A 14029-nucleotide genomic window follows, 5' to 3' on the forward strand; every position below is an offset into this window, starting at 1 on the left:
GTTTGAAAGGGTATAGCATTCACAAGTACCAACATCATCAGCTGTCCTCTTCTAAATGTCAGATTGTTTAGAGTGAATAGAATGTTGGAAGTCAGATTTAAAATGGGAGATTTAAATGAAAGGAGATTTAGAATGTTGAAGATATCCCGTTAAAGAGGAAGAGGATTTCTAGGATAGCCTGAGTAAAAGGCAGTTTACTTTGGGCACCTCAGTCATCCAAACTTCCAAATACTGCCCCCTATCCCTAAAAAGTTAAAGTAATGACTGACGGCCATTTCTCTTTGCTTATGTGAGCTGTTCTTGACATAATATGGACTTGATCTTTTACCAAACAGGGTTATCTTCTGTATACCACCCCTACCTTGTCACAACACAACTGATTGGTTATCTTCTGTATACCACCCCTACCTTGTCACAACACAACTGATCGGCTCAAATGCATTAAGAAGGAAAGACATTCCACAAAATGTGCTCAAAATGTGCTCAAAATGTGCTCAAAATGTGCTCAGAGTGTTGAAAAACTGTTTTTTTTATGATCTGTTTTGGGTTTTGTACTAATCATTGCTAAACTGTACCACAGTAGTAGTTGTGAACACTGCCCCTCCCTCCCCCAGAGCTGGTTGAAGAGGTGAGTATTTATGACGTCCTGTGGGAGACCAGTGAGAGAGTAGCAGATGAGATCCTCGACTCAGCCTTCCTCAGAGGGATGTATTCCAGACGTCTGCCTGCCCGCTGCTATGCTGACTTCTGCCACCAGGAGGTGCTATACCTGGACAGAGTCATCACCATGCTGCGGGTGAAAATAAAATACATTAAATAAAACCAATACCATAAAGATTTACTTACTATGACTGTGATACGTGGTTGTCGTCCCTAGCTATCTTAAGATAAGTTGCTCTGTATAACAGTGTAAATGTGTGTGTGGGCCAGGTGCTGATCAGAACAGTCCAGGGTCCTCCAGACATCATGATGTTTCTCCAGAGAACACATCAACGCTACCAGGAGTCACTGAAGAAGGCCCAGATCCAAACTCCACCACACCTGGTAGGAAGCTGTTATAACAATCACACTTAATATACAATTTAAGATAATATATCTTAAAATACAATTTAAGATAATATATATATTTATACAACTTAAGATAATATATCATAATATATCATTTAAGATAATACATCTATTTTTACAATTTAAGATAATATATATTAATATATATTTTAAGAGGATTTATAGCAAGAAAATTCAACTAGAATGTAGAAGGTGATTTATCAATTCCAAAAACCTTCCATAAACATTTTCAATTGCATACCTTAAGGGAACATTTTGACATTCGCCATATGGTTAGTGAGAAAGTCCATATTGCAAATGTACGGTCCCTTACTAGACGTCCGTAAACGTTTGTAAAATCCCCGGATGGCGTCGGGCCATGCCGCAGGGCCGGATCTACCGGGAAGTCATCAAACGAACTCTCTCGGACATTCGGTTTCCGTTTTATAAAATAATAAAATTTGGTCATTTTTCCGCTGTCCCGGTAAATCCCGCAAGAGGGCATAAGCAATCATATTGCAAATGTACAAAACATCACGAATCACGACGTGGCCTTATCTCCTAAACGGAAAATATTTCGAAACTCCGAAACTTGGTGAGCATAGGTTTGGCATAATGGGCAATTGGCCCCAAACAAGATGGCATCTAGGCCTCAACGGTTTTTGAGTTATGGCCATTTTTTGGGATTAAAGGTCCAAAATGAAAATAGAGCAATAATTTTTGCACTTCACGTCAAAGTAAAGGAACCTACGGTGTCAATAAAAAAAGAACCAGACATTTATCTATCGTTGTTTACAAGAAATCGTACAATGTCAAATTGGTGATGTTCAAAAATAGTTTAAAAAAAAACAGTTACAGATCCAGTTGCAGGGTGTTCATATGAATCTTTTTAAAGTGTGCTGCGTAGCTCTGCGAGATTTCTGTGATTTTCTGAAATAACACACACTCACTAAACCCTCCGTAAATAACTCAGTTCTTAACGTAAAGACTTCAAACTCAGGATTCTGTAAAGGCATACACCAATCATGATATGAGTTTATTTATAGCTTCCTGTGCCAACCGGAAGTGCCATAATTGGTGTCTCAGGGGCTGTTTCGAAGGGTTAAAAAAGTCAGATCTTTCCAAAACTCCAAAAGGAGGGACCCATTGGGGTGCGTAGAGACAGACAGTGCCTGCAATAGTTACCTTTGTTCAAGCTAAAAAGAACCATCAGACCTAGAGTACTGAAACTTTAGAAACCTGTTCTAGACCTCAGGTCGATAGTGCGTGGTGAGTTAGGTGGCTCTAGAAGGTTCTCGGACCGAGAAACAGAGCCTCGTACATTTGCAATAACTTCAATTCATTTTTGCATCATGAAAATGACGACATTTAGAAATGTCCCAGACAAGAGGTGCGCGACCGCCTCGGCCCATATAGACGGACCCCAATGTTTCTGTCCGATTGCTCATTAAAGGACCCCGTAGCAAGGCATGGAAAAATTTGGATTTTCAGCATTAATTAGAGTCTTGCTCCGGCACCAAATGACCTATTGAGCCGAAACTTGGGATTTGGGGTCGCCTCACCTAGGCCTACACATAACATCAGAACTGGACCCGCAGCTAGAACGTTACTACGTTTTTTACGTTTTTATTATGGTTTGAACAGAAGGCGTTGTGAATTTTGGGCCAGCTCTGAGGTATGTGATATTTGGCTACTAAGCGAGTTGGAAAAAGTGGGTTTGGTGTCAGTTTGTATCAGTTTGGTGTCAGAATGATATCTATGATATCACTGATGGACAGTGACTTGCTGGTGACTATTGTCCATTTGCAATATGTTTAAACAGTGAGGTACCATCACCAATGTGACATTCTGAAATCAACCCCAATGAGCGATGGAGAGGAACCAGAATCACTGCCCAGCCATCCCGAGTTCATTGGGCCAGTCAATCTCGCATTCCTGCAGGATTTTTATAGCATGACAAATTTGTGATGGTAAATGCCCATTGAACCATATTGCAAATGCACAGTGAATTTGCAAAAGTGAGAAAACATAAACAAATGGACATAATGAAATCAACACAACGAGCGATGGAGAAGAACCACTATCACTGCCCAGCCATCCTGTGTTCATCAGGCCAGTCAATTTTGCAATTCTGCATGATTTTTGAGCATGACAAATTCGTGATGGTAAATGCCCATTGAAACATATTGCAAATGCACGTGCATTTGCAATATGATTCAACAGTGAAAAAAACATCACCAAGTGGACATGATGAAATCAACACAACAAGCGATGGAAAGGAGCAACTATCACTGCCCGGCCATCCTGTGTTCATCAGGCCAGTCAATTTTGCATTTCTGCAGGATTTTTGATTATGTCAAATTTCTTATGGCATTTGGACCCCAAAAAGTGACTTTTGACTTTGACTTTTGACTTCCTATGAAATCATATTACAAATGGACAAAACATATGCCTTATGCACAAGTCAAAAAAAAAATAAAAAATAAAAAATATGGCTAAAGTATGTTGATACAGTTTTTATACATGTGTAATTGACACAAAATTCTAAAGAATTTTGAAAATTTGTCCAGAAAGGGTGTGTGAAGTTTTTCAAAATGTTTGCTATTTTTGACTTTTGACTTCCTATGAAATCATATTGCAAATGGAGAAAACATGCCTTATGCACAAGTAAAAAAAAGTATGATAATAAAATATGACTAAGGTATGTTGATACAGTTCTTATACATGTGTAATTGACACAAAAATCGAAAGAATTTTGAAAAATGGTCCAGAAAGCACTTTTTTAAGGGTGTGAAGTTTTTTCAACATTTTAGCTATTTTTGACTTTTGACTTTTGACTTCCTATGAAATCATGTTGCAAATGTACAAAACATATGCCTTATGCACTAGTAAAAAATAAAAAAATAAAAAAAAATATGGCTAAAGTATGTTGATACAGTTCTTATACATGTGTAATTGACACCAAATTCTAAAGAATTTCGAAAAACGGTCCAGAAAGCACTTTTTTAAGGGGGTGATAAGTTTTTGATTTTTTTTTTTCACTTTTTCAAAATTTTACTTTTGGATGTTGACTTGTATTACATTTCCAATATGAAAAACCACGGTGGAGCAAGCTCGCCACCAGTTGGATTTTTAAAGTGTTACACCTGGCATTTGCCATATGGCATTTGCAATCAACTTTGAATGAAACGACGCCGAATTGAGTGGTATTGGACACCGTGTATATGGTTTGTCCAGTGCCAATGACTTCCCATTCATTTTTGTCCATTTCAGGGGGGTGTTCCCTTACTCATATTTAACTTTTTTTTGTTTTGGTTAATTTCAAGTTCAATTTCGGCTACCCAGGTTGTGGTGTACTTAGACACACCCCAAAACGTAAATCAATAATATCTTCTATCTTTTCCCTTTTTGACTCCCTTTACTTCATTCAGTTCAAGGTCGTTTAACATGACAGTTTATAGCTGGTTTCCAGTCATTTGGGAATATTAAAACATCTTCATATAATCAAGAAGCCATATTCAGAGTTTCCTTTAAGAAAATTTGGTGCCTGACAACATGACAGGGAAGATTTAATATACAGGATATTTGAGAAACCCATATACATTCAGATCCATTCAGATGAACAATCAATCCCAGAACAACAGCAAAGGACCTTGTGAAGATGCTGGAGGAAACAGGTACAAAAGTATCTATATCTACAGTGAAACGAGTGGATATAAGGCAGAAGCCACTGCTCCAAAACCTAAAAAAAAATGCCAGACTACGGTTTTCAACTGCACATGGTGACAAAGATTGTACTTTTTGGAGAAATGTCCTCTGGTGTGATGCAACAAAAATAGAACTGTTTGGCCATAATGACCATCGTTATGTTTGGAGGAAAAAGGGGGAGGCTTGCAAGCCGAAGGACACCATCCCAACCTTGAAACACGGGGGTGGCATCGTCATGTTGTGGGGGTGCTTTGCACCAACCCAACCTCTGGTCTGTGGAGTCTGGACCTGATGTTAGCTTGAGTGACGTACTTATTTATGACATGCAGGAGGGACTGGTGCACTTCACAAAATAGATGCCATCATGAGGCAGGACAATTATGTGGATATATTGAAGCAATATCTCAAGACATCAGTCGGGAAGTTGAAGCTTGGTTGCAAATGGGTCTTCCAAATGGGCAATGACCCCAAGAATACTTCCAAAGTTGTGGCAAAATGGCTAAAGGAAAACAAAGTCAATGTATTGGAGTGGCCATCACAAAGCGCTGACCTCAATCCCATAGAAGATTTGTGGGCAGAACTGAAAAAGCGTGTGCGAGCAATGAGGCCTACAAACCTGACTCAGTAACACCAGCTCTGTCAGGAGGACTGGACCAATATTCACCCACCTACTAGTGGGAAGCTTGTGGAAGGCTAACCAAAATGTTTGACCCAAGTTAAACAATTTATAGGCAATGCTACCAAATACTAAATGAGTGTATGTACATTTCTGACTCACTGGGAATGTGATGAAATAAATAAAAGCTGAAATAAATCATTCTCTCTACTATTATGCTGACATTTCACATTCTTAAAATAAAGTGGTGATCCTAAGACAAACTTTTTTATTAAACTGTGAAACTGAGTTGAATTGTATTCAGCTAAGCTTAGCCATAACCACATAGTAAACTCTTTGTCTCACTTCCTCCATCTCTTTCTCTTCCTCTTCCTGCCTACAGAACCTGTCCTCCATCCAGCCCTCTGCAGCTGTGCGTCAGTACCTCCAGAGCTTCCATGACATTGTAAATGAGGAGCCCATTTACTGGCTGGTGTCTCTGCTGCCCAGAGCCCTGCTCAGACCTTACCTGGCACAGAACCTGCCCCTGGGAGAGAGGACCAGACCAGACCCCAGCCCCTGCCTCTACCCCTGGCTAAACCTCTTCCCCTGCCCCTGCTACCAGTGGGGGGGAGAGGACATGAAGCCTGACCAGAGGAACCAGAAGGATGAGTCTGGGACATATTACAGGTATATTGAGGAGATATTAATGTAATACAACTGATACAATATAATATATGCTGATTGATATTGATGATATAATATATGCTGGTTGATATTGATGATATGAGGTATGCTGGTTGATATTGATGATATGAGGTATGCTGGTTGATATTGATGATATAATATATGCTGGTTGATATTGATGATATGAGGTATGCTGATTGATATTGATGATATAATATATGCTGGTTGATATTGATGATATAATATATGCTGATTGATATTGATATTGTGCCTGAACTCCACATTGTTGTGTTTAATCTTGTCAAGTGTGGTGATATTGTGGAGTGAATCTTTTCTATCCTGTCTCTCTCTCCGGGCATCTACTGGAGAAGTACCAGGATGTGATAGACGTCTATAAGGCTGTCAACATCTTCAGAGTCCAGATGATCAACGAGAAGTCTCTCTTCACCTCCAGGTGCGGTTAGCCTGACTTAGGTCTACAGTTAGCCTAACTTACGAATGCTGTTAGCCTGGTCCTGCTATCTAAGTCTACAGTTAGCCTGGTCCTGCTAATCAAATTTACAGTTAGCCTTGTCCTGCTATCTAATTCATAAGTTAGCCTGGTCCTGCTAATCAAATTTACAGTTAGCCTTGTCCTGCTATCTAATTTTACAGTTAGCCTGGTCCCGCTAACTAAGTCTACAGTTAGCCTGGTCCTGCTATCTAATTCTACAGTTAGCCCGGTCCTGCTAACTAAGTCTACAGTTAGCCTGGTCCTGCTAATCACGTTTACAGTTAGCCTTGTCCTGCTATCTAATTCTACAGTTAGCCTGGTCCTGCTAAACAAGTCTTGCCAGGTCTCCCTCTCAAAACAGGCTCTGAACCCTACGGGATCTTCTTAGCCTAGGCAACAGTCTATTTTGTGATAACAATCTACTCCTTGTCAACATAATTTGGCATATGACATGGAGTACAAGAAGTGTAATCCCAACTAGCGCATATGGTTTATTGAAAGTTGTGGGAACATACATTTTTGGTTTACCATTGGTTCTTGGGAGGAAACCATAACTTTACTGCCTGGTAAAACGGAGCATTTTTTAAACATTCTGAAAACGGAAGTGAAGAGTTAGCCTGTTCTGGGAACGTTAAGTTTTAGGTTGCAGGGAGGATTCTGAGAATGTTTTACTATGGTTCCAGGGAGGTTCTGAGAACGTCTAACTATGGTTCCAGGGAGGTTCTGAGAACGTCTAACTATGGTTCCAGGGAGGTTCTGAGAACGTCTTACTATGGTTCCAGGGAGGTTCTGAGAACGTCTTACTATGGTTCCAGGGAGGTTCTGAGAACGTCTAACTATGGTTCCAGGGAGGTTCTGAGAACATCTAACTATGGTTCCAGGGAGGTTCTGAGAACATCTAACTATGGTTCCAGGGAGGTTCTGAGAACGTCTAACTATGGTTCCAGGGAGGTTCTGAGAACGTCTAACTATGGTTCCAGGGAGGTTCTGAGAACGTTCTAACTATGGTTCCAGGGAGGTTCTGAGAACGTCTAACTATGGTTCCAGGGAGGTTCTGAGAACATCTAACTATGGTTCCAGGGAGGTTCTGAGAATGTCTAACTATGTTTCCAGTGAGGTTCTGAGAACGTCTAACTATGGTTCCAGGGAGGTTCTGAGAACGTCTTACTATGGTTCCAGGGAGGTTCTGAGAACGTCTTACTATGGTTCCAGGGAGGTTCTGAGAACGTCTTACTATGGTTCCAGGGAGGTTCTGAGAACGTCTTACTATGGTTCCAGGGAGGTTCTGAGAACGTCTAACTATGGTTCCAGGGAGGTTCTGAGAACATCTAACTATGGTTCCAGGGAGGTTCTGAGAATGTCTAACTATGTTTCCAGTGAGGTTCTGAGAACGTCTAACTATGGTTCCAGGGAGGTTCTGAGAACGTTTTACTATGGATCCAGGTAGGTTCTGAGAACGTCTAAACTATGGTTCCAGGGAGATTCTGAGAACATCTAACTATGGTTCTAGGGAGGTTCTGAGAACGTCTTACTATGGTTCCAGGGAGGTTCTGAGAACATCTTACTATGGTTTCAGGGAGGTTCTGAGGTTCTGAAAGAAAATATGGTTCCAGGGAGGTTCTGAGAACGTCTAATTATGGTTCCAGGGAGGTTCTGAGAACGTCTTACTATGGTTCCATGAACATTTTCCTGGGAGGTTTTATTAACACTCAGAGAAATGGAATTATTGGTTATTTGGAGTTAAAAAAAAAAAACTTCCTTCAATGTTCACTGAATGTTTCAATCATACTTTTAATAAAAGCACAAATAGAACAAGGGGCGCAACTTTATGCGCTAGCTGGGATGTTCGCACAAAACAGGTCTGGATTTCAGGCTCTCAGTGAAACACTACAGTAGAACACATGTATCACATTAACCAGGTGATCTGTGTGTTAATGTTAAATGTCTCTGTGCTGAAATCTCTGTTAACGGGATCGATTTGATCAGCCATTGAAAGTGCAGGGCATCTCCAAATTCAAACAACAGTCTCTGTGAATTAAAAACTCAAACATATACAAGTATTATACACCATTTTCAATGATAAACTCTGTGATGTTCATCTTGTATTAAAGGCTTTGATGTTCACTGTATTAAAAGCACACCATCTGTGATGTTACGTTAGCTGAATCTCTGTGATGTTCATCTCTGTGTCACAGCTATGTTCCATCCAAATGAGTCAATAAAAGCAGAAATATAAATGAAATTCATCACTAACTTTGATGATCTTCATCAGATGGTCTCTGTGATATTCATCTCTGTGTTATGTTACACAATAACATGTCATGTTTTGTTCTGTAAAGTTCATATTTATATCCAAAAATCTCAGTTTACATTGGTGAGTTATGTTCTGTGAGTAATGTTTTGCCTCCAAAACATCCGGTGATTTTCAGAGAGCCACATCAATATGGTTACAGGAATACTCATCATAAATGTTGATAAAAGATACAAGTGTTATGCATAGAATTAAAGATATCTCTCCTTAATGCAACCGCTGTGTCAGATTTCAAAAAGCTTTATGGCAAATGCACACCATGCGTTCTGAGTACAGCGCTCTGCCACCATATTAACCATGGCATTCTAAATATTCATTGTTGATGATCTTCATCTCTCAGGTATGGCTAGTTAGAATCCCAGTTCCACAATAAATGTTTGTGTTTGATAAAGTCCATCATTTACCAGGTATCCAAATAACCTCCTAATTTAACCTAGCTGGTTTGCGTGTGAATAACCAAATAGGCCAAGTTGCGAACACTAAGTCCTGAGAAAAGTCTGAAAAAAGTTAACCATTACAGTTTCAGAAACATGTTTACGATGTATAGAATCAATCCAGGATGTTTTTATTATAAATCTTCAATAACCAGGTTTCTGTGAGACACCTTTATTTAACCAGGTAGGTCTTTGAGAAATGAAAAGGAACATTTAACCGCACGCCTAGTTAGCTCATGGCATTCTGCAGGTAGGCTAGTTGAGACCCCTTAGTCAAACAGCTCTTATTAGTCTGTTGACATCAGTGGAATTTAACCAGGTAGGCAAGTTTACCAAATGTTAACCATGTAGGCAAAGTTGAAAACCTACAAACCTTTATTTCTTCCTGGTTACCTTTTTTCAGGGATTTTTCCTAGTTGACTGTTCATATTTAACAGACATCATTTAACCTAGTGTTTTCTATGCAAATCACTAATTTAATATGCATATCTTAGCTTCTTTAGTAACCAGGCAGTTTACTCTGGATAAACTTTTCAACCAGGAAGGCTTGAAAATAGCGCTTTCAGCCATAAGAAGTTAATGTTGAGAATGTCTCTGTGATGTTCATCTCTGTATTAATGTCTCAGGTGATGTTCATCTCTGTATTAATGTCTCTGTGATGTTCATCTCTGTATTAATGTTTAATATCTCTGTGATGTTCATCTCTGTATTCATGGCTCTGTTGATGTTCTTCTCTGTATTAATGTCTGTCTGTGATGTTCATCTCTGTACTAATATCTCTGTGATGTTCATCTCTGTATTAATGTTTAATGTCTCTGTGATGTTCATCTCTGTGATGTTTATCTCTGTATTAATATCTCTGTGATGTTCATCTCTGTGTTACTAGTTGACAGAGTAATATAACTGAGGTCATATATAATGTTGTCTCTGTGATATTCATCACTGTATTAATATTTAACGTGTCTGTGATGTTCATCTCTGTTTTAATGTTTAACGTCTCTGTGATATTCATCACTGTATTAATATTTAACGTCTCTGTGATGTTCATCTCTGTTTTAATGTTTAAATGTCTCTGTGATGGTCATCTCTGTATTAATATTTAACGTCTCTGTGATGTTCATCTCTGTATTAATATTTAACGTCTCTGTGATATTGATCACTGTATTAATATCTCTGTGATGTTCATCTCTGTGTTTATGTTTACTGTCTCTGTGATGTTCATCTCTGTATTAATGTCTCTGTGATGTTCATCTCTGTGTTACTAGTTGACAGAGTAATATAACTCAGGTCATATATAATGTTGTCTCTGTGATGTTCATCTCTGTGTTACTAGTTGACAGAGTAATATAACTGAGGTCATATATAATGTTGTCTCTGTGATGTTCATCTCTGTGTTACTAGTTGACAGAGTCATATAACTGAGGTCATATATAATGTTGTCTCCGGCTGGAGAGCCCTAATACTTTAATTATCAAATCAATAAATAAGTGAATATCTGATGTAATCTAATCCATCTGTGTAATATTATCCTAGCTGGTTTCCCACTGGTGACAAGGAGGAAGAGGAGGACCAACCCAACCTGTGGTCTGTGGAGTCTGGTCCTGACGTTAGGGTGAGTGCCGTTATTTATTTATGACATGTTTATGTTGTATTGAAATCAGTCGAGGATTGTGAACATTTTTTTTATATTTTATTTCAGCTTTATTTAACCAGGTAGGCTAGTAGAGAACACCTTTATTTAACCAGGTAGGCTAGTTGAGAACACCTTTATTTAACCAGGTAGGCTAGTTGAGAACACCTTTATTTAACCAGGTAGGCTAGTTGAGAACACCTTTATTTAACCAGGTAGGCTAGTTGAAGAACACCTTTATTTAACCAGGTAGGCTAGTTGAGAACACCTTTATTTAACCAGGTAGGCTAGTTAGAGAACACCTTTATTTAACCAGGTAGGCTAGTTGAGAACACCTTTATTTAACCAGGTAGGCTAGTAGAGAACACCTTTATTTAACCAGGTAGGCTAGTTGAGAACACCTTTATTTAACCAGGTAGGCTAGTTGAGAACACCTTTATTTAAACAGGTAGGCTAGTTGAGAACACCTTTATTTAACCAGGTCTGGTAGTTGAGAACACCTTTATTTAACCAGGTAGGCTAGTTGAGAACACCTTTATTTAACCAGGTAGGCTAGTTGAGAACACCTTTATTTAACCAGGTATGGTACCAGGATGTGATAGACTAGTTGAGAACACCTTTATTTAACCAGCTAGACTAGTTGAGAACACCTTTATTTAACCAGGTAGGCTAGTTGAGAACACCTTTATTTAACCAGGTAGGCTAGTTGAGAACACCTTTATTTAACCAGGTAGGCTAGTTGAGAACACCTTTATTTAACCAGGTAGGCTAGTTGAGAACACCTTTATTTAACCAGGTAGGCTAGTTGAGAACACCTTTATTTAACCTTTAGGCTTTGAGAACACCTTTATTTAACCAGGTAGGCTAGTTGAGAACACCTTTATTTAACCAGGTAGGCTAGTTGAGAACACCTTTATTTAACCAGGTAGGCTAGTAGAGAACACCTTTATTTAACCAGGTAGGCTAGTTGAGAACACCTTTATTTAACCAGGTAGGCTAGTTGAGAACACCTTTATTTAACCAGGTAGGCTAGTTGAGAACACCTTTATTTAACCAGGTAGGCTAGTTGAGAACACCTTTATTTAACCAGGTAGGCTAGTGTTGAGAACACCTTTATTTAACCAGGTAGGCTAGTTGAGAACACCTTTATTTAACCAGGTAGGCTAGTTGAGAACACCTTTATTTAACCAGGTAGGCTAGTTGAGAACACCTTTATTTAACCAGGTAGGCTAGTTGAGAACACCTTTATTTAACCAGGTAGGCTAGTTGAGAACACCTTTATTTAACCAGGTAGGCTAGTTGAGAACACCTTTATTTAACCAGGTAGGCTAGTTGAGAACACCTTTATTTAACCAGGTAGGCTAGTTGAGAACACCTTTATTTAACCAGGTAGGCTAGTTGAGAACACATTCTCATTTACAACTGCGACCTGGCCAAGATAAAGCAAAGCAGTTCGACACATACAACAACACAGAGTTACACATGGAATAAACAAACATACAGTCAATAATTCAGTACAAAAAGTCTATATACAGTGTGTGCAAATGAGGTATGATAAGAGAGGTAAGGCAATAAATAGGCCATGGTGGCAAAGTAATTACAATATAGCAATTAAACACTGGAGTGATAGATGTGCAAAAGATGAATGTGCAAGTAGAGATACTGGGGTGCAAAGGATCAAGATAAATAAATAAATACAGTATGGGGATGAGGTAGTTGGATGGGCTATTTACAGATGGGCTATGTACAGGTGCAGTGATCTGTGATGATTGATAATGTGACTGTTTTTCTTTTCAACATTTACATGTATTTTCATACACACTACCCCCCCCGCCCCCAAAACAGTTGTTCTTTGCAAACACCCAATTTAGGCCAGCCCACTGTGCTTAAAGATGGACCGGTCCATCTGGCTCCAAAATGTCCTATGGCCAGTCAGTTTCTGGATCATAGTGACTCTATTGGGACAGCTATGTCAGGAGAGCCTTTCAGATAAGATGTGTTGTCTGTCATTGGTCTTGTTTGTCCTGTCCCTTAAATCTGGTTGTTTCTATCGCCCCCTCTAGGTGAAGCTGTAGCAGTGCAGCTGTAGAATACAGGGAGCTGAGTGTGTAAGGCTGTGTGTGTTGGCTTTCACACTGGGCAGGACTGTTCCTCTTGTCAGACATATTCCAATATTCCACTTTTATGTTAGTAACTTCCCCCAAATATCTACTGTTTAAACTGTATTAATGCAATAACACAATGAATGTTTCTAATAACATCATTTAATAATTGTCAACAAAGGAGCTACAATAAAATAAATAACATTTAGGTAATAAAATCAAAGAATGAAATGTGTGAACTGTTGAACTGTATTTTCTATATGGGTATTGCATGAATAATACAAGCCAATCACATTGCTGTGCTCTACAATCAGAAGAATTGCTCTGGCTAGCCAATAAACAGATGGTATTTCTTCCAAGAATTGACCAATCAGAAAAAGCTAAGGTTGCCCCACTAGCAGTGGGTAAATATTTGAATGCTCCATTCTGATTTCAAACAATTAGAGAATACAATCAAAACAACTCCTGTCAGACATTATGGTTGAGATGTAAACCTGTTCTTAAATGAATAGAGAAAGCCTGATGTTTTTTCTCATGTTGGGATAGTTACCAAACATAACTCCTGTTACTTTAACACTTTCACCTTTCTGGATTTACATGTTGAGGATAGTTCCAATCGATGTTTTCTCCTATCAGATTTACATGTTGAGGAAAAAACTGATGTTTTTATATCAGATTTAATTTAGGGTTGGAAACGATGTTTTCTCCTGTCAGATTTACATGTTGAGGATAGTTAGAAACCCAATGTTTTCTCCTGTCAGATTTACATGTTGAGGATAGTTAGAAACCCGATGTTTTCTCCTATCAGATTTACATGTTGAGGATAGTTAGAAACCCGATGTTTTCTCCTATCAGATTTACATGTTGAGGATAGTTAGAAACCTGATGTTTTCTCCTGTCAGATTTACATGTTGAGGATAGTTAGAAACCCGATGTTTTCTCCTATCAGATTTACATGTTGAGGATAGTTAGAAACCTGATGTTTTCTCCTGTCAGATTTACATGTTGAGGATAGTTAGAAA

General features: G+C 38.9%; 1 protein-coding gene across 1 annotated transcript; it reads left to right on the forward strand.

Annotated features, from left to right (window-relative positions):
- The first annotated feature begins 588 nt into the window (after positions 1–588).
- On the forward strand, positions 589–13135 carry LOC121845067. The gene is made up of 6 exons (XM_042315827.1): positions 589–796; positions 931–1044; positions 5754–6040; positions 6393–6491; positions 10809–10887; positions 12969–13135. The coding sequence occupies exons 1-6, from the start codon at positions 707–709 to the stop codon at positions 12978–12980; spliced, it is 681 nt and encodes a 226-aa protein (XP_042171761.1). The 5' UTR covers positions 589–706; the 3' UTR covers positions 12981–13135.
- Positions 13136–14029: the final 894 nt, after the last annotated feature.

This window comes from Oncorhynchus tshawytscha, unplaced genomic scaffold, assembly GCF_018296145.1.
Source record: "Oncorhynchus tshawytscha isolate Ot180627B unplaced genomic scaffold, Otsh_v2.0 Un_contig_1037_pilon_pilon, whole genome shotgun sequence".
Lineage (NCBI taxonomy): Eukaryota > Metazoa > Chordata > Actinopteri > Salmoniformes > Salmonidae > Oncorhynchus > Oncorhynchus tshawytscha.

Bases quoted from the DNA above. Each gene is read 5' to 3' on its own strand.
- LOC121845067 (XM_042315827.1), top strand. From the start codon at position 707: ATGTATTCCAGACGTCTGCCTGCCCGCTGCTATGCTGACTTCTGCCAC. The intron at 797-930 runs GTGAAAATAAAA...TGTGTGGGCCAG, and splicing joins GAGTCATCACCATGCTGCGG to GTGCTGATCAGAACAGTCCA. The intron at 6,041-6,392 runs GTATATTGAGGA...CTCTCTCTCCGG, and splicing joins GAGTCTGGGACATATTACAG to GCATCTACTGGAGAAGTACC.